Here is a 21074-nt window from a genome sequence, read left to right on the forward strand (position 1 = left end):
CACTCAGTTCTCTGAATTCCCACAGCCTCGACTCCCCATTCCCAGAGGAGATGGACCCCAGGGGGGCTCCCTCTAGTTTCTCATGAGCTGTCTGAGCACATCACATGAAGGTTGGAGACATGTCTCTGAAGGCTCTTCTGCATCCCCACCCTCTTTCAGCCCTGAGCTCTACATGATCCCCTCCTTCACACAACAGGTGCCAGGGGGCAGTGGTCACAGGACAGACCCTGTCATGAGCTGGTGCACTTGTCTGGCTGCTGCTCTTGTCTGTCTGCTTCTGGGTGGTTGATCCCCTGTGGGGTCCCTTGTCTCCTTCCTTGGCCTTTGACAGGACAACTCAGGATGAGCTGTGCCCGGGTCCAGAGTTTCAAACACTACAGTGACAGTGGAGGGAAAGACAAGCAGTCATCATGGGATCAGGGACCCAGGGTCGCATTCTGCCTCTGTCTGAACCTTTCTCACCATCTTTTGAAAATGACTGGTTGTGTAGAGCAGGGCAACCAAAATGAATGATAACCTTCTTCTGAATCACTTGCCTTGGGCAATGAGCTCTTAGGGAACCTCATTTCAGCTGCCTGGAGCTCCAGCCAGTACACATAAATGCCTGGACTCCAGTTGCTATTGCAGGACTGGTGGTTGCACTGTGAGGGTGAGGATGTAGCGTGACAGCGCCCTCAGCAGGTGACACCTGCTGCCTCTACTTCAGTGTCCCAGCGCCAGGGGCTGGGCATAGATTCCCCACTGAGGACCTTTGTCATAAGTGACAAAGGTAATATGGGCTCCTCAGAAGGAAAGTGCATCATTAATAGCAGAAGGGAACACAATCTTGCTCCTGGCCTCTTCCCTAAGGTCATGGGCTAATGTGAATGCAGACTCCATGACTCCCCACAAGCCTGAGCAAGTGCAATCACACACTCACACACACTGGCAGGGACTATCCTAGGGGCTGGGGATGGGAATCGTTCTACCTGGGTATGCGTGGGTGTCTCAGGCTGGGTCACTCTGCTTCCTGGGGTGGGGTGTTCATAGCAAGTAACCCCATGTGTCAAGTGACACAAAATACTGATTTTCCCACACTCACAATTGTCTTTGTTTCCACTGTAGGATGTGAAAGACACGTTAAACAGGTGAGTCTGTATGAATGAGGGAGTGTGAGGATGTGGGCAGTTGTGTGGCTACCCAGAGCTGAATGGAATGTCCCCTGTTCCTTGTAGGAATTCAGACGTGAAGCTGAAATTGCCAAAGATCTTCTGTTTGGAGCCTCAAACTGTGTGCCTTGTTCCTGAGCTTTACTTTGATGAGAAGGAAATGTTAAGGCGCTTCCAAGGTGTGTGAAGTCAACAGTTCCCTTCATGTTTCACATAAAATGCCTCTTTGGTGGTAATAAGTCAGTGGCTATCCCTGGGTAGACTCAGAGACAGGGAGGCTGTTTAACTGTTCTTCCGTGGAGCTGGAATTCTCTCCCTCCTGGCAGGGATGTAGCTTCCTGGTTAACTCTTAAGGCTCTTCAAATTCCTTCTCTCCCAGACTAATCACCTGCTCATTCTCCCCATCTGAAAATAGCAATATAGCAGATTTCACTTCCCTGAGTTATCATGACATTCAACAGCAAATAAAATGTGTCTTTCTCTTTTCTCAGTCAGCGTGACTCTGGATCCAGACACAGCTCATCGTGAACTAATTCTGTCTGAGGATCGGAGACATGTAACCCGTGGAGGCAGCCAGAAGGAGTATTTCAGTTCTACGAGATTCTGTTCCTTACCCTGTGTCCTGGGCTGTGAGGGATTCACCTCAGGTAGACATTACTTTGAAGTGGATGTGGGAGAAGGATCTGGGTGGGACTTAGGAGTTTGTCTGGAAAATGTGCAGAGGGACAGGGACATGACCCCAAAGCCTCAGTCTGGCTTCTGGGCCATCAGACTCTGCCAGGAGAATGGCTACATGGCCCTTACCTCTCCCTCAACTTCCCTTGCGTTGAGGGAGCAGCCCCTGCTGGTGAGGATTCTTCTGGACTATGAGGCTGCACTTGTGTCCTTTTATGACATGAACACTGGCTCCCACATCTTCACCTTCCCAAGGGCCTCCTTCTCTGATACTCTTCGGCCTTATTTCCAGGTTAATCATTCTTCTCTTTTGTTCCTCCCTCTATCCCAGGGGTCAATTTAAAAGAGTCTCTTTTGTTTCCCATCGTAGAAATATAACGTCAGTCCTATTAGGACAGGACTTGGTCTGTTTTGTCATCTGCTGTTTCCCTTTACCTGAACCGGCTCTGAGTTCTCAGTGGACACTCAGTGAGTGTGCCATGACTGCTGGACACAGCCACTGTGCAGACAGCACAGAAGATCAGCCTGACCTGCGGGGAAGTGAGAGAACAGCAGGGTCATCCCTCGTGCTCTCCCCCGTCACTGGGTCAGATCTCTGACCTGCCAGGGTCCTGGTCTCACGCTGGGTGTCTGGCCTCTTCCATTTCATGTCAGGTTTTCATGCTTCATCAGTGTTGTCGTTTGGGTCAGTATTTGCTTCTGTTTCTGGACAAACCATCCCACTGTATGGATGTCACGCATTGTGTGTGCCCGTTCATCAAAGGATGGACATCGGTTGCTTCCACTTTGGGGTGAGTTCAAACGATGCCATTGTGAACAATGTTGTGCATGTTTTTGTGATTATGTTGAAATTTGGAGGTTTGTACCTCGGAGTAGAATTGCTAATTCTTTTGGTAACTTGTTCAACTTTGGAAGGAAATGTCTGTTTTCCAAATGATACGGGAATTGTCAGGCCTAGTCTCCCAGCCAGGAATGGATCCCAGGCTGCAGGTGCAGCGCTGAGTCCCAGCCACTAGACCCCCACGGGGTGGTGTCTCATGAAGCCGCAGCAGGAACTTCGCAGACGCTCAGGCAAGCAAGCGAGAAGAGGCAGGTTTGTTTAGAGAAAGAAAAAGTTTATTGAGGAGAAAAAGAACAGAAATAAAGTGGGACTCCCAGGCCAGGGAACCAGGCCTGGGAGGGGCAAGGAAGCCAAAGTGGAGTCGTGCCTCAGGGAATATAGACCTTCTTTCCCTCATTATTCTAAAGCTCCACCAGTCTCTTTGTGATTGGTTAGTTCTCGGCTGTCTCACTTAATTTGCTACTGAGTGGGGGATCTTCACATTCCTTATCTAGCAGGTCTGTCTTTCCACATTTGTTGCATCTTTATCTTTATGGCCCAGTCCTCTGGATGGGCATCCCTGCATTGAAGTTAAACAGCTGCCCTTCTAAGTTGTCTATAAATTAAACCACTCTCCATTTCTCCAATCTCTGCCTCCCTTTATCACCTGAAGGAAACCGAGGCCAGCATTGTCCTCGTCCTGGGATGTTTGTTTTTCCAGGTGGAATTAGTTAATTAGTTACACTCCTCTTGCTGCCCTTATCTCTGAAGACTTCCTCAATTCTTGGAGGTCCCCTCCTGCAGTGTCCCTAAAACTGCCTAATTCCTAGCTTGCCCTGTGTCTCACAAAGAAGCTACAACGTTGCATATGCTCACACGCCATGTATGACATTCCAATTTCTCTACGTTTTATTGTGGGTATTTTTCAAGGGAACTATGCTAATGGATGTTAAGTGCTATCTCATTGAGATTTTGTTTTCTTCTGGCTTTTGCATTTTCCTAATGACTGGTGATGGTGGAACTTTCATGGTTAATTGTGTGTCTTTTTGGAATTATCTCTATTCACATGATTTTCCCATTTTAGTTGGATTATTTGTATTTTGGTTTGTAATAACTTTTTATGCTAATCACAGTTCTAGGTATGTCCCTTATCAGCCTAATAATTTTAGAAACTTTCTGTCATTCTCTGAGTTATCTTTTTACATTCTTGATGGAATCCTAAGAAGCTCAACTTGGTATCCTTGTTATATTGAACTTTTATTACTTGTGTTTTGGGTGTCATCCAGATAACCACTGGGAACCCAAGGGAACAAGAGTTTTTCCTTCTCTTTTCTTCCAAACGGTTTTAACCATTTCAGTTCTTAAACTTTTATCTTTGGTTCACTTTGGGAAAAACACTTCAGGAAAAACACCTTAGAAATCTGGGGTGATAGTTCCCCACAAAGCAATTACTAAGGCTACAGGTCCTATTAAGGAACTCCAGTGATCTCACCCACACCAATTCTATGAGATCTGACAACCTAGACTCCCCATAAACAGGGAAGAACCACCAGGCACTGCTCTCACTGCTCACCTAATTGTCTCACCACATCACACAAATCACCTGACACACTGTACTCTCCCCACTTAGGGGACATGTCTCTGAAAGCTCTTCTGCATCCCTTGCCCTCTCAGCCCTGAACTCTGCATGATCCCCTCCTTCACACAGCAGGTACCAGGGGGGCAGTGGTCACAGGACAGACCCTGCCATGAGCTTGTCTTTTCTGACTATGCTGTGTGGGTGTGGTTGATCCCCTGTGGGGATCTCCTTTCCTGCTCCTTTGAAAAGACATCTCAGAATGAGTGTGCCTGGGTGCAGAATTGCATTCAGGACAGTGATCTGGTAGAGGGAGATGCAAGGAGTGATCTTGTGATCAGGGACCCAGGGACACATTCTCCCTCTGTCTTCAGCTGGATGCCTCAGGAGCTGGTGTTGCCAGTCCCTGTGTAGGGCCTGCCTGCAGGCTGCGACAGGATAAGATAAATCTTCAGGTGTGAAATGGCAGAGACTAGGGAACACTCAGGTGAGTGCAGGACTGAGAGATTCCTCCTGGGAGGGACGAGAGGAAGCTGGGCCAGCATTGGAACGAGCAGCTTCTGAGCCCGAGTAGCTGGTCACCCTTGGCTTAGTTGTTCCTCAGCTCCTCTGCAGGTCAGCCACCCTGACAGACCCCCTAGGGCATTCATATCAGCACCAAGCAAAGCACCTGTCCCAGGATCCAGGCAGGGGCTCTAGAATCCCAGTCACTGCCTGGCTCCACCCACCTCAGCCTCTGCAGAAGTACTTTCTTTTACAAATATATACTGTGCGATTATCAGAAATGCCTCTTCCACCCTAGGCTATTAATATGGCCCACTTGACAATGGGAGACAATTTATTGAACATGCCTGACAAGCATTACAATACAATAATTATAGTAGGTCCTCCTTTTGCCTTCTCTTGAAGTTTCTTGGGAAAGTTTTTAAATGAAGCTATTTGAGTTATGGAGTTTCTAGGTAGAAAAAGTTCTGATAGCTGAGTAGCAGCCGGTCCCTGGCTGAAGGCCATGAGAATAAGAAAAGTCTTTTCTTGCTTAGGCTTTAGCTGATAGGGATGTCCTGGCGGCTATCAACTGTCTTAGGTTATTGTTTAGCTGAAACAATGAGTTTTAGTGTAAGGCTTTATTTTTTATTAACCTTGAAGGTTGTCTTCTCACTGAGAGCACTAGTGGCCAAAAGCCCATGGAAAAAGAGATGCACTGATTGTTTCTGCTTTGTTTCTATGCACATGATAATGTCATCTCACTGCTTGCAAAAAATGTATAAATAACCTGCTGAGCCTCTCGGCAGAAGATACTAGCACCTCACCAAGTATCAGTGTCTCCTCACTTTACCTCATCCCTTTCCCCTTAGCCCTTCCGTTTTCGCAGATGCCATCTCATCCTTTCAGGAACCCCTGACACGACATTTTGCCGGAGGCTGGTCCCCGGCAAGTGCTGTTCCTACCAGGCCCTCCAGTCAGGATTCCTGAGTGTAAAACCCCTGGCATTTTGACAAGTTTCCTCCCTCATCTGTCTGGACCCGCCCCCTCATCAGTTTCGTTTCTGAGTTGACTCTAGTCAGAGGAACTTCCCTTCCAGGAATCTGGAAGTGGAGCTGCAGAGCAACTAGCAGCGATTTTGTGACTGACTGCGCTGTGAGGAGGAGTGCAAAGTCCTGGCCAAGGTTTGCTCTGGGGTGGACTGTGATGTCTGTGTGTATGGGTGAAAGGTTTGGTGCGGTAAAGAAAAGGAGAGCCAGGCTAAATTTCTCAAAGGAAGGAAAATTTATTGCGCCCCAGGCGGACCTCACAGACCCAAGGTTGGGGGGTCAGTGAAGCCGCACACATTGTCAGGGGACGCAGGGTTTTATAGGGTGAGGAGAGGTCAGGTGGGAAACTGGGCTCCTTAGGCGGGAAAAAGTTTGTTGGGCGGGGGAGTTTCTTTGTCTGAGAAAAGATTTGTAGGGAGGGGGAGGTTCATTGTCTGAGTTCTCTAGGCAGGCTTCCATATTCCTGTTCCCAGGTGGGCTTCCCGGTGGGTTTTTGCATTCCAGCCTCCTGCATGGACCTTTCAGTGGGGGAGTGGAGGGTGGATGGCAATAAGGAGCTCACCAAACTGTGACAATAATAAAGGGAGGGAGACAGTCACCTCCCTTGTGCCCAGGGACTCTGCTCCCAGAGCCACCTCTTGCCTCTCTCTCCAGACTCCTGCCTCAGTGTGGGCTCCATGGAAATGAGACTAACCTTTTGCTTAGAGGGTTTCAGTGGGGTCCAGAGAATGAGATATGGGGGTGTGAGGACAGTCAAGTGTGACTGGTCCCATGGACTCTGTTGCCAACATTCATGTCAGTGTTGCCAGCAGGACAAAGAAGTAAATAGGGCTGACTCCTCTTGAGGCTCTTCAGACACAGAGAGTTTCACTCTCCCTCCCTGAGTTCTCTTCTCTCATACAACATCTGTGAACAAACCTGTCTGCTTCTCTATCTCTACAAGTACCTGCTCCAAGGACATCTCCTGACATGATGGAATGTTCTGTGCCTGTCTATGGGGCCATTGGCAGATATTAAGCATTGAATTATTGCTGGGAGCCAGCCACAGCAGCCTGGGTGTCAGGGGTTCCTGAAGGATGTGAAGGCGTTGGCGCAATTGTAGCGAATGAGGGGGAGGGGAAATTGAGGAGAAGCAAACACTTGGTCATGGTGCAGACATCATCCTGCTGAGGGTCTCAGCAGCCCTTTATTTATACATTTCAAGCAAACCTTGAGAGTGCATAAGCATATGCATTAAGGCAAGAAGATAACAATCATCACATCTTCCTCTAGAACAGCCAAGGGTCTATTTACCCTCCTGCAGAGGTCATGACATTTATTATTCTTTGTTTTAAAGAAGGCACAGTTGCTAAACAAAAGTGTTCTTAGAGTAGTCATTTACCTTAAACAGTCATTTTATTACTAGCAAAAAACTTATGTGACTGCAACTTACATTTCTATGTTTGCCATAGTGAAGGATTAAGTAAGGGCTGGGGGAAACAAAGTGTAACAGGGTGGTCCCCAGGAAAGAGGGAGGTTCCAGGTTCCCTGCCCCACCCAAAGGAGGGTGGAGCTGAGCAGGAAGAGAAGAGGATGTAGAGGAGACTGAGGAAGGAAGGAAGCAGGATGGAGCCAGAAGGAGACCTGGAGGAGGCACTTGTCTAGAGACACGTGAAGAAACTGCGCTTGTCTTTTGGTCGTGGACTGGGTGACACAGATGTGGGTGAGACCCATGGGGAGGTGACAATGGCAGCTTTTATCTTGATGTTGATTTTGCTCTTTTCCTACCAGGCTTGTCTGGTTTTTTCTGACCCTTTTCTGTGGGTCCCCACTGGAAGATGTTTTAGACTTGTGGCAGGCTTTGGGGCCTTGTTCTGGGCAGATCCCGTATGGATGGACTTTTACCCACGAGGGGACAGGTAACTTTGGGTGCTTGATTTAGAAACTAGATTCTTTGCTTTTCCTGTATTGTTTCCTAGTTGTATTAGAGTTTCTTCCCATTAAAGTCTCATATGTTTTGTGTTGATGCGGCGAATGGCAGAACCCTTTTAAAATAGGCAGGTTTGCGGGATCTGGGGTGCACCTCTCCCTGCCCTATAACAAATTCCCCCCAGCCCCCATCTGCGCATGGCCAGGGGCAGAGCTCACGCCTGTCTTGGGCATTGTTGTGTCTTTGGGTTTGATTTTTCAGAGTTGCTGTTGCTGTGTTTCCAGTTCCCATGATTTCTTCTGCAATGTCTAATCAGCCATTAATCCTGTTCTTGTGCTTTTATATCATACACTATAATTTCCTTTATGAGAAAAAATTTTTTTTTCTTAAGATTTATTTCATTTATACAAGAACTGGAGCACAGGCCAGATGTGCGGGAGGATGAGAGGATTCACCAGAGACAGTCGGGAGCAGAACAGGCAGACTGACGAAATACACTGCTGAGGGGAGCAGTGGGGGAGAGAGGAGAGGTCTGCCGCGCCATGTGGGTTGCTCTGAGGCCAGCGGGGATTGAACCAGCACTGCAGAGGCTGGGGACAGCTTCACAGCACTGCGCTCAATCACCTGTGCCACCAGGGAGGCCTCCTTTATTTAGAAATTTAACTTGGGTCTTTTAAGTCTTTTTGGTGTCTGTGTAACTTTGGAACAATGAAATGCAGTCATAACAACCACCTAAAGGTTCTTTTTCCCCCCCATTTCTTTTTTTCCCTTGATTTTTTTAAAAAGATTTATTTTTATGCATAGAAGAGCTGGGGTGCAGACCAGAGGGTCTAGGGGTAGGGGTGAGAGGATTCATCGGAGACAGAGTGGGGGAACAGAACAGTCGGATTGACTGAAACACACTGCTGAGGGGAGCTGTGGGGGAGACAGGAGAGGTGTGCTGTGCCATATGGGATTCTCCTGGACAGCCCTGATGGAACCCGTACTGCAGAGGCTGCGGACAGCTTCACAGTGCGGTGATCCACCACCTGACCCACCAGCGAGGCCTGTAATTCGCATTCTTGATGGAGTACTATGAAATTCAAGAAACTTAATTTTATTGCCCTTCTATCCTAGTATTTCTTCTTCATTGCTGTCATTGATGTTATCCCAATTACCAAAACTAACCTAAGAAAGCAAACATCTGTCCCTTCAGTTTCCATCCCACCGGTTTTAATTTTTTCAGTTTTTATATTTACATCTTTGATACATTTTGGGTTGTTTTGTGTGTGGTTAGAAGCAGGCATTCAAATTCATTCTTTTGCTTATAAGTATGTACTTTTCCCATTATTAGTTGATAGGACAATTCTTTTTTTGCTCATTGGATTGTCTTGACACCCTGTCAATTAATTGAGTATAAATATATGGGTTTATTTCTGGTCTATCATACGTCATTGATCTGTATGTCTGTCCGCATGCCAGTACCTATTTTAATTTGAATTGTATTTATTTATTTTATAGAAAGATTTATTTATGCACACAAGAGCTGGGGTGCAGGCCTAAGGTACAGGGGGTGAGAGGATTCACCAGAGACAGAGTGGGGAGCAGAACAAGCAGATCTACTGAAATACACCACTGAGGGGAGCAGCGGGCAAAACAAAAGAGGTCTGCTGTACCATGTGGGTCATCTCCCTGGCCAGGGATAAAACTGCAGTAGCTGCAGATTGCTTCATAGTGATGATGCCCCACCAGGGAGGCCCCTAATTTACATATTAATGGCCAGTTGTGATAGGGACCACCATTTACTAAAACCCAGCAATAGGGTTTACATTTTCTGAATTCCAAACTATTTCTTCTCCAGAAAGATTTCAAGACTGCCTCATCTCTGATTCCAAACTGTTATTGGAGATTTTGAGGAAAAGCCATGGACTTAGCTACCACTATGAAGAAGATGAAGGAGGAAGCCACGTGCTCCATCTGCCTACAGCTGATGACGGCACCGTCAAGCATCCACTGTGGGCACAGCTTCTGCCGCGGGTGCCTAGAAGGCATCATTGAGAAGGAGCAAGAGGAAAGACCATGGCAGATGTCGTTCGACTGTCCCCTGTGTCGCACAAAATTTCAAAAGGACAGTCTTCGCCCCATGAAGCAGCTAGAAAACCTTATTGAAACCATCAAGGAGATGGAGCGTGAGAGTCTGTGTCAGGAACATGGGGAGCAGCTCCACCTGTTCTGTGAGGATGCTGGGCAGCCCATCTGCTGGTGCTGTGAGCGCTCCCCCCAGCACAGAGAACACAACCATGTTCTTGTCAGAGACGCCTGTCCCTGCTATAGGGTGAGTGGGCACCCCGGACTCCTGTAGCAGCACCTGCTCTCAGGCTAACCTCAGATCTGTGATTATTTAGGCTGAAACCTGAGCTTGTGATTAGGAAACAAGGCTTTTTACATCTCATTTGTCTGAAAAATAGTGCATCCTGGGTCCCCACTAAATTAAATCTTAACTGCCCCCTGCCTTTAGAGTCTCATCCCTATTCACACTTGCCCTGATGACCCACTGATGCAGAATACACTTGCTCAGACCCACAGAGGTCTGTTTTATCTTCCTGTGTGTGCACAATTTGAGAAACCACAATGTGAGAGGCCGTGTCACAGATTCTGAAAACAGGGTCAGAGACCCACCACGTTTTATTTATTCTGCAGTCTGGTAGGATAAACTAATCAGCAAAAGAAGAATTCTTACAATGCTGCATGGTGGGTTTCTGCCCGTCATTGTCGGGAGTTTTATCTGGGAAGCTTCTTGGGGGTCTTGATGAACACATACCGCTTACACTATATTAGAAATTTTGAGATAGTCTTTGAGATGGTAGTTACCTTGTTCTATGTGCATCATCCCTGGGTGAGACTATAGTGACAGATCCTTAAGAATTTGTCCAATTGACTACACTTTCTTTCTTCACCCAATTTTTATCAGACAAAGATCCAGGATGCTTTGACAAAACTAAGGAAACAGGAAGACGAATGTAAGAGTATAACGACGACCATAAGAAGACAAATAGGTGAATGGGAGGTAAGAATTTGAGGTTATTTTTCTCATGCTATTTTCCACCCTAGAGAATATCCAGAAGGGACCACTCAGCAAAACCTTGAAGGTTTATTCTCACTAGACCAGAACAAATAGATGACACCCAAAGAAGAAATAGTCTTTGTGAGCACTGAAAATGGGCAGTCCAGGTGACATCATACTACACAGCTTTATGAGACTGATAATGAGGATAGAGCTGCCATAAGAACAAGTCTATTTTGACTGCAGACTGTGTTTCTCTAAGACTTTCCATGTCTGATCGGTGTACTACATCAGAGACCTATGCCTTCCAGAAATACTGATGTGATCCCTCAGGCACTCAGCCCACAGAGTGGTTAGTTATTCCTCCCTTGGTGGTATCTTCAAGCCATTGTCTTGATCCTTTGTGTGTGGATGTTAAATTTGAGCTCCCAAAGGACAGTTGTACCTCCTTCCTTTCTGGAATCTCGGGTAGTGAAAACTTCCATTGTTGCAAATATAGAGGGAAGCCAAGTCAGTGCCAGAGTCCAGCTGTCCTGTATGTGTCTCCTGCACAAAAGTTCCACTTCATCCTCATCAATTTCCCTTCTATCACATCACATCCCTGAAACATTTTATGAACTGAGAAAACATCGATGGAAATTGCAATTTGTCTCCAAAATGTAAAGTGAGTCCCACAAGATAGATCAATTGGTTTCTGTCAGTCTTATACATAAGGAGGATTGAATGGACACAGGTTTGGTGAATGAATGTATGAATGAATGAATGAATGAATATTTCAAGTAACTGTGCTCAAATTCTGCCAGCAAGAACTCTCAGGGTGAGTACATTGAAATCACCTACCACCTGGGTGTCTTACACTCAGAATTGTTGATGTTCATCATAGCTTTTGCACCACAAAAATCTATGATAGCATTTTTATCCCCCCCAACAAACTAGATTTATAAGAATGTTTGACCTTGGCCCTGCTCCACATTGAAATTATCTAGCACTGTTCTCTTAAATCTTGAATGAAGAAGAAAATTAATCAGGTGATGAGAGAGAATTGTGACAGCCTCTCCCACACCTGCGTGCCTGCTCCTGGGTATGCTCTGCAGCAGGGACATGCACACTCTCCTCAAATGTCTCATCAGGAAAAAATGTCACAGCAAAGCAGCTTATAAACTGAACAAAACCTCATGTTTTATTTATTTATTTTTTAAAGATCTTATTTGTACAAGAACGGGGTATAGGCCAGTTGTGTGGGAGGGTGAAAGGATTCACCAGAGACAGAGCAGGGAACAAAATAGACAGACTGACGAAATAGACTGCTAAGGCGAGACAGGAGAGGTCATTCACCATTTGGGTTGCTCTGAGGCGGGCGGGGTTCGAACTAGCACTGCAGAGGCTGCGGGCAGTTTCACAGCACTGCACTCAACTGGCTGCGCCACCAGGGAGGCCCAAAACCTCTTTTTTTAAGTGTGTGCGTCTTTTAAAATAAATAGATCATGAAATTTACCATGTCAGCATCCTATGTGTTCAGTTTCTTGGCATGACTTTACATTGTGGAGCCCCGTGTCCACTCTCCATCTGCAGAACTAGTTCCTCCTTCAGCCTGAAGCTCTACCCCAGTAAACAATGTCCCTGTTGTCCCTCCTCCCCCGTGTCCCCAGCCTTCTACTTTTTTTTCCAAATTTGACTAAGTACCTCTGTAAGTACAATCATAAAATTGTTGCCATTTTTCTCTTACTTCTTCACCGATAATGCCTTCAAGATTTATCCATGATTTACCATGTACCAGAGTTTCATGCATCTTATATGACCGAACAGTTTCTCACTGTATTTGTTTACCACATTTTGCTTCTTTAATTCTACTTGAATTTTGTTTTGTTTCCAACTTCTGAGTATCCTTCCTTGATTCTAGGAGGAGGTGCAGCTTCAGAAAGAGAAAATCAAGTCTAGCTTTCAGAATCTCTATAACTTCCTTTATGAAGACAGTAAGTGTCTTCTGGCGAGACTGGAGATGGAAAAATGTCAGACTCTCAAAAGGCTGCAGGACAGTGAAGCCAGTGTGAACAAGCAGAGCAGAGAACTCAAGAGCCACATCCTGGAACTAGAGAAGAAATGTCAGGCCCCAGCCCATAGTCTGCTGCAGGTGAGGCTGTGCCCTGGGAAGATGAAGAGGTGTCTGTTCCTGAGGTATTAAGGGGAGTAAGGTGTGGAAGTTTGGGGAAAATGCAAGGCCTGCCTGTTTCGCTGTAAAGCATGACATTACCGAGTCATACTTTAATGTAGTGTTTCTTTTTAATATACACCAATATCTGCAGGTTGGCCTTCCTAGCCTAGAGGTTGTTTTTTATATGAATCTGAGAAAACACACCCAGTCTGGATATATGTGGTGTGTTCCTTGGGCAGATGGAGCCACGGGCTATCCTGTTGCCTCTGTCCCATGTGCACAGGAGCCTCTGTGTCGATCTGTCTGCTTAAGGACTTTCTGCATGACTGTAGGATAATAAACCGAAGCCCCCAAGACAGATGACATTTTCCCTGGTTTCATGTGGATCACCTGCCCCATGAGCTCTAATTGTACCTTCCTTCAGCTGCATATGGGATCCACCCCAAAACCATTAATTGCTGGAGCTGTTTATTTTAGTTGCCACTGTAGAACAAAAGACCACACTGTAAGGTTGACAATGTCACCTGACTTGCTCCTCCTGCATGGAACACCTGCCACCCCTGCTGTGGCCCATTCTCATCAGCTGTGCATGGATTCCTCACTAAGGAAAGGCCTGTGTGATCAGTGATAGCTAATGTAGACTCATCTGAAGCAGTTAAGTCCCTGAAAGCAGCCTGAAAGCAGCTTTTTTTTTTTTTAATATTGATTTATACAAGAACTGGGTACAGGCCATATGCACGGGAGGGTGAGAGGATTCACCAGAGACTGAGCTGGGAACAGACAGGCAGACTGGCCAAAAAGACTTCTGAGGGGAGCTTCAGGCAAGAGAGGAGAGAGGTCTGTTGCACCATGTTGGACCCTCGCCGCTGGCCGGGATCAAACCAGCGCTGCCAAGGCTGCAGACAGCATCACAGCGCTGTGCTCAACCACCTGTGCCACCAGGGGAGTCCCTGAAGGAAGTCTTGAAGAGGGAGCGCAGGATCTGCCAGCCGTCCTCAAGCAGCTCCCATGATGCTGTGATCACAGTGTATAGCAAGAGGGTTACTGGGCTCACGTAGATCCCTTTGGCTGCCGTGCTCTAGATCTAGGGATCAGAATGGGACTCATCTGACCTGGGAATCCATCAGTATCAAGGTGGGGCTCACTCTGCTTTGGATGGAGTGTATAGAGAACACCCCACATGCCAAACCCCATGAATTGTGTATATTTCCAAACTCACCTTTTGTCCCTGTTTCTCTGTAGGACGTGAAAGACACCCTGAACAGGTAAGGTGTATGTGAGTACAGGGGGAAGGGGTGTTGGTACAGAAGCTTCATGGAATGTCCCACTGAAGAAGTCTCTGCTCTGCTGAGTCTAGGAGTTCAGCTATGAAGCTGGAAGTCCCAGAGGCCGTATCTTTGGAAATTCATACTGACTGCGACATTTCTGAGCTCTACTGTGTTATGAGGAAAATATTAAAGACCTACCAAGGTATGGAAAGTCAGGAATTTTTCAGTGCTGGGGGTGGAAGTTAACTTCAGTGTTAACCACATTCTTCTCCCATCTGTGGGCCAGACATGTACTGTTTCCCTGGAGCCCCACACGCTCCTGCTTTAGGGTGCTCCAGTGCTTGCTGGGGATCTGTGCACCTCTCAGTTTCCTGCTCTCCCATTTCTTAGCTGTGTCAGCCCAGGCAATTCACCTCCTTGTTTGCCTCCTCAGGGAAATGAAAATATTAACAGTTATACGTTTTCTGTTGTCATAAACAGGAAGTGCATCCACCTGGGTAAGGAGATTAGGACAGTGTCAGGAACATAAAGTTCATTATTAATATTTCGGGTAAGTCTGAGAAGCTGCAAAACTAGACCAGTATGATGGACTGAGAAGGAAATAGTTTTAGACCTTGACCGAGATGACATTTTCAACTGTCCAGCCAAAATTCAAAAATTCTGAAAATTGATTTCCATAACTCATTTGTCTGCCAGATCAAGCGTAACCAGAATGACTGTTGGAGTTATATTGCTGCAAACTCATTTAGTGGCTTCAAACTTACTGTCTCTTTGTATCATATGTCAGAAATCTGGGCCAGCCCATGTGAGTGTCAGAAAAGGTACTTATGGTATTGACTGAGCTGCTGCTTGTCTGGTGGCTAACCTGGGGTATCATCTTGCAGTTGTCCTCTGGTGCTTGGCAGTCTTTACTTCTTTATGATTATAGGGCTTGATGGTTATAGGACCTGGCTCTTGCTGGTTGTTGGCTGAAAGTGCCTTCAGATTCTAGGAGCTGCCACTCGTCATCTTGCACATCGGCCTCCCACCATGGCCGATTATTTCTTCACAGTGAGCGTAACACCTGTAATTCTCTTTTCTTTAGAACATTTGGTTTGACATTGCTTGTGTTCAATATATTTGTTTCTGCGGCAATGTAGGATTACCTTGTTCGTATTTTGGAAACCGCCCCCCCTCCATGTATTAGCATAACTCTTCTTAGAGAGCACTAAATGGGGAGGGGGCACAGTGGACTGTGGTGATGCATTATGGGTATTTTCAGTATCTTGAATGGTAGGGATTTTTTTTAAAAAAAAAGGCAAGGTCCGTTTTTCTTTGCTTTATATCTCTGCTTTATGATCTGTGTGTAGATTTAAAGCCCATGATCCTTTCTCTCATGGTTTGCACTTGTTTTTGCTTTTGGGTGAGTTTTATAGGAAGTAATTTTATTTAAATTTATTCATTTTGTCAATTTTATGAGTAGTGAAAACTTTATGAATGGTAAAAAGATTACTCTAAATTCTCTAAATTTTTTTTTAAAAGTACATCAGAATTTCCCTTTTATTTTTTTTTAAAGATTTATTTTATTTATTTATACATCAGGGGGTACAGTCAGAGGCGCGGGAGGGTGAGAGAATTCACCAGAGCCAGAGCGGGAACAGACCAGGCAGAGTGACGAAGTACACTGCTGAGGGGAGCAGCGGACGGCAGGAGAGGTCTGCGCACCATGTGGGACCCTCGCCCCGTGGCCGGGGATCGAACCGGCGCTGCAGAAGCTGCAGGCAGCTTCGCAACCCAGCGCTCAACCGCTGCTCCACCGGGGAGACCCTAAATTCTCTAAATTTTAAGTTTTTTAAGTATCTTTACTCATTTGGCCTTCTATTTTGTCTCCTTGATTATATTTATTGGAAGTATATCTAAGAAGCTCCTTTTGTCTTCTCTCTCTGTTGCTTTCTTTTTGTTTTTTCATTGATTATTGTTAAATTTCTATTTTTTCCTTAGTAGATAACTCTTGCTGGGTTTCTCTTTTTTCTAATTTAAATTTGATATGTCCTGTAGTGGTTTTCAGCATCTATTTTCCTAAAACACACACATAAAGACAATTATCCTGAAATGTCTTCAATGAAAAGTTTCATTGTATAATTTTTTTATGGGTGTTTGTTAGTGTTCAGGTCTCTATAGCTTCATATTATGGTGTAGAATTATGTCTATTGCCTAATATTTAGACTATATATACACACATGCCTATGTATGTGTGTGCATATTTGTGTCTTTAAATATTGATTTGTTACCTAATTTGATTATGCTCCTAATCCACAAGGCAAGCTCTTAGTCCTCTGTTTTTCTCTAGTGCTTCCCATTGACTGAAGCAAACAGATGTTAGCAAAGGGAGCCTGGTCTATGTGTCCACCAGGGTCAGCCTTCCTGGGGACAGAGAGTGGACAAAAGTAGGCTCTGGCCTGAAAGGAAAAAAGAGAGGCCCAGAAATGTTTCTGCAACTTGATTTTCCTTATTGCCACAGTCCAGCTACTCAGTGTTTAATCCAGGAACACAGTGCATGGTTAACTCCCTTGCTAAAATACCCTCATCACTTTTCATTTAAATGTTAGCCCGAAGGCCAATCACCAATCACACAACAGTTTATCATATTTGCTTCTCTTTTACTTGACTGTAGTTATTAGGTTTGTTATGTTGGTGTGGAGTTCTTTCTTTATGCTAATCCCTAGGGAACATTATCTGAAGCAAGACAGAGAGCTTCCACATACAGCCATGGGGCTGGCGTGTGTCCTGAGACTTCAGTAAGAAGCTATGATGTTTGTCGTGTTATTTTCCTTTCCGATCCTTGGTGTGGGTGGTCATTAGTAAAGATGGGAAAGGCTTGTCTGCTGTAAACACTGTGATTCCTCGTTGTCCTACCTGGAGAGCAAGGGCTTTGGGGAGGACAGTGTCTCTGTCCACTCTTGGTAGTTCTGGTCCTTGGCTTCTCTGACAGACGAAGATGGTGATGGTGATGAAGATGATGATACTTTATCTTTTATCCCATTGATCAGTGACTATACCAGAAATTTCAGCAAGCACGGATCATTCAGTATCTTCCCCACCATTCTTGTGATGCATATGGTCGTGCTTTATATTGAAATGAGCTTCAGAGAATGCCTCACACAGCTAGTAGGAAACAAGCTTGCATTCGCACACCGGCTGGTTTTATTTAAGGTAAACAGTTGTCATTGTGAAAATGTGTTCCTTCTGGTTTTTGTTTAATTTTTCAGTGGATGTGACTCTGGATCCAGAGACAGCTCATAATAATCTCATTCTGTCTGAGGATGGGCGAAGAGTGACCCATGGAGGCTCCCAGAAGAAGTATTACAATTCTAGGAGATTTCTGGCCTTACCCTGTGTCCTGGGCTCTGAGGGCTTCACCTCAGGACGACATTACTTTGAAGTGGACGTGGGACAGGGAACTGGGTGGGACTTAGGAGTTTGCCTGGAAGATGTGCCCAGAGACAGGAACGTGAAGCCGGAGCCGGAATCTGGATTCTGGGTGATCAGGTGGAGGAGACCAGAAGGCTGCACTGCCCGTACTGAGCCTTCAGTATCTCTCTGTATACATGAGCAGCCCCGGATTGTGGGGGTTTTTTTGGACTATGAGGCTGGACGCGTGTCCTTTTACAACATGCCGACTGGTTCCCACATCTTCACCTTCCCAGAGGACTCCTTCTCTGATACTCTGCGGCCCTTTTTCAGGATTTATCGTTCTTCTCCATTATTCCTGCCTCCACCAGATCAGTAAAGAAATGAGAAACATTTCCTTGTGGGAACTATCATCCTAGAGAATATAATAGAAATGGAGCTCCCTGGTGGCCTAGGGATTAAGTCTCAGCACTATCACTGCTGCAGCCTGAGTTTGATCCCTGGCTAAGGAGCTACCCACATGGCGCAGCAGACCTCTCCTGTCTCACCCGCTGCTCCCCTCAGGAGTGTATTTCAGTAGATCTGCCTGATTTGCTCCCCACTGTCTCAGGTAAATCCTCTCACCCCTCACCCCCACACCTCTGGCCTCCACCCCAGGTTTTCTATGCAAAAATAAAATCTTTTTTTTAAAAAAGAAATGTGTGAGGACCACAGTTTTATCTGATTTTTCACTTCTCTTTCCCTTTATAACTAAAACAGTGCTGAGCTTTCAGTGTCCTCTCAATAAATCTGCATTGAATGAAAGAATATAAAAACTAAAAATGATGTAGATGATCACCCTTTCTTGGGGAAAAGTCACCATAATACCAGTGATCATCCATCTTCCTTGCCATCGCGCAAGTGGGTTCAGAGATCTGATTTCCAGGAGCCCTTTTCTGAGCAGTAGGGTGGTTGGGAAGGGTTTATCTGCTGTATTCTCCATGATTCCTAGTTGTCCTACCTGGGAGAGCAAAGGCTTTGGGGAGGCCAGTGTCTCCGTCCACTCGGGGTAGTTCTGCTTCTTGGCTTCTCAGAGATGGAGATGGTGATGATGAAGATGATGATGTGACATTTTTTTTAATTAAAAATTTATTTATTTATTTATACAAGTACTGGGTACAGTCAGAAGTGCAGGAGCGTGAGAGAATTCACCAGAGCCAGTGCAGGGAACAGAGCAGGCAGAATGATGAAATACACTGCTGAGGGGAGAAGTGGGCATGGCAGGGGAGGTCTGCACGACATGTGGGACCCTTGCTGGCTGCTGGGGATGAACCTGTGCTGCAGTGGCTGTGGGCAGATTCACAGCCCAGCGCTCAACCGCTGTATCACCAGGGGAGGCCCTGACATTGTTTTTTAATCACATTGATCATTTCATATACCACAAGAGTCACCAAGCACTGAGCATACTTTAGCTCATTCTGTATCTCTTCCCCCATTCTTTGTGACACATAGGATCTCTCTGGGGCTGAGTGCTCCCAGTTTCTTGATATCACGTGAAATCACATGTGGGCATGGGGTGAAGCTGCAGTTGTCTGTCAGTTACATAAAAGAGCAGGAACAGGGCCTCCCCTGTGGCACAACGGTTGAGCAACAACAAATGTTGTCAAGGATATGGAGAAAAGGAACTATCCTGCACTGCTGGTGGGAGTGCAAACGGATCCAACTACTATGGAGAGCTGTGTGGAGATTCCTCATACTAAAGATAGAGCTTCCATATGATTCAGCAATTCCACTCCTAGGTATTTACCCAAATGACACAGAAACATTAATTCCAAAGGGCACCGGCACCCCCATGTTCATAGCAGCACTATTTACAATAGCTAAGCTATGGAAACAACCCAAATGCCCAAAAATAGATGACTGGATCAGAAAGATGTGGTACATATACACCATGGAATATTACTCAGCAATCAAAAAAGATAAACATCCAGTTTGCAGCAACATGGATGGAGCTAGAAGGGATCATGCTCAGTGAAATAAGACAGAAAGAAAAAGAAAAGTAACTGATGGTCTCACTCATAGCAGGAATCTAGAAAACCTAAACAAGGGACCGGGAAAAAGACTAATTAATACAAAGTAAAAATCAAAATCAACAAGCAACTATAAACCAGAGACACAATAAAGGGGGGAGGGAGGGGCGGGGAGAGGAAGGATTAGGGTCAAAATAAGGGGAAGTGTAATTGTATGGGGAATATAACCAAAATGAAAATGCATACATTGTGCAAAAATGAAAAATGATGTAAGAATGATATAAAACAAGATATTTAAAAAATAAAATAAAAAATAAATAGATCCATTTCCTTTCTCACCTAAATTATCCAACCTGAGTTGGGCAAGTAGAGCACCGTGGTGTAATTAGCCTAATCCCAAGCAGCATTAATGATGACCAAAAAGTCACCAAATTATTAAAAGTTATGATAATGTGCAGTTCATATAGAAAGTCAGTGTTCATTGACATTGAAGTCTTCTGCTTGCTCTCACCACGAAGTGGTTCATGAGGTAGAGACAGCAGGTGCAACCACACAGGAAAAGAGAATAATTCCTACTATCAGCTGCACCCCCAGCAACAAATGGTCTCCCAGTCATGCTAATGAGGCTGGGCTGTAAGCAAGTGAAGGGTTGCAGAATGGACCCGGTTTTACCACTTTGGCAGATGGATTATGTCGAAGGTAGCTGGGAAAAGTCATAAAGAAAAGCTCTGCTCCCCCCCACCCCCCACTGCCAAACACGGAACATAAGTTTGTATTACATTCCTAATCTCTCTGAGAGAACACAGAAGTTGTCACCAGAGAAATCTAGAACTTTATCAATCCAGAGGCCACACTAAAAGGATCCACATTACAACCCTGTAACTAAACCTTGTCTACCACATATCCCCATCTATTTGCCTTCCTATAATTTCCCATGTACAAAGTCATTTTTCTTTGTCTTGTTAACTATAAAACAAAACAAAACCTTACACTGTACCATAGTAAAGATCCTCTCTCAGCCCATGCTGTGTCACCCCTTGGACTTCCTGTATCACCCCAGGACTCCCCATGGATGCAGGAGACACCTGTGTTTAGGAAAAGCTCTGTCTCTGCTGTCACTACCACACACTATTCCTGTCTTACACCAGATGTGTGTGGTTTTCCCCATCAGGTCGGGTGTCCTGCAGTTGAATTGAAAGAACTGAGGTTGGAGCAGGCCCCACAAAGGGCTCAGTCCAGCAAGGCTGTTCCCACCAAACACCAGTCACGTGTGGTGACCTCTGTGCTCCTGAAGGACAGGCCATAAGCAGGTGCCCAGGCCCCCTCTTCGGGCCTGATCATTTGCTAGCACAGCTCAAGGCACTCAAGGAAACCCTTGGATGACTCAAGTATACCAGAATAAAAGGTGTGAGTGGACAGAACACCCAGAGGAAAGAAAGGGCTCCACAGTGTTCCCTGCATGGAGCTGCTGTCCCAGTAGAATCAGGTTCTCCTTCCCAGTTGTGGGTGTGTTCGCGGACACAGAAACTCTGTAAGCCCCCATGTTATGGCT

The 21074-nt window shown here is 45.7% G+C and overlaps 1 protein-coding gene across 5 annotated transcripts; it reads left to right on the plus strand.

Moving 5' to 3' along the window:
* The first annotated feature begins 2048 nt into the window (after positions 1-2048).
* On the plus strand, positions 2049-19670 carry LOC119251727 (E3 ubiquitin-protein ligase TRIM38-like). 5 transcript variants are annotated; one of them, XM_054698384.1, is made up of 8 exons: positions 2049-2115; positions 5802-5886; positions 9501-9974; positions 10611-10706; positions 12604-12834; positions 14098-14120; positions 14213-14325; positions 17372-19670. In XM_054698384.1, exons 3-8 carry the CDS (start codon positions 9564-9566, stop codon positions 17890-17892), a joined length of 1395 nt encoding a protein of 464 aa, XP_054554359.1. In that variant the 5' UTR covers positions 2049-2115; positions 5802-5886; positions 9501-9563; the 3' UTR covers positions 17893-19670. The 5 variants fall into 5 exon arrangements, with proteins under 5 accessions (XP_054554359.1, XP_037374885.1, XP_054554361.1 ...); XM_037518988.2 differs by lacking the exon at positions 5802-5886; XM_054698386.1 differs by lacking the exons at positions 2049-2115; positions 5802-5886 and adding an exon at positions 2593-2614.
* Positions 19671-21074: the final 1404 nt, after the last annotated feature.

This window comes from Talpa occidentalis, unplaced genomic scaffold (genome assembly GCF_014898055.3).
Source record: "Talpa occidentalis isolate TD23 unplaced genomic scaffold, MPIMG_talOcc4v2.1 talOcc4.2, whole genome shotgun sequence".
In the NCBI taxonomy this organism is placed as follows: domain Eukaryota; kingdom Metazoa; phylum Chordata; class Mammalia; order Eulipotyphla; family Talpidae; genus Talpa; species Talpa occidentalis.

Excerpts from the sequence above, each read along its gene's own strand:
- LOC119251727 (XM_054698384.1), top strand. The coding sequence starts at position 9,564 with ATGGACTTAGCTACCACTATGAAGAAGATGAAGGAGGAAGCCACGTGC. Across the intron at positions 12,835-14,097 it reads CAGCCCATAGTCTGCTGCAG|GACGTGAAAGACACCCTGAA; the intron begins GTGAGGCTGTGC and ends GTTTCTCTGTAG. Across the intron at positions 14,121-14,212 it reads GTGAAAGACACCCTGAACAG|GAGTTCAGCTATGAAGCTGG; the intron begins GTAAGGTGTATG and ends TGCTGAGTCTAG.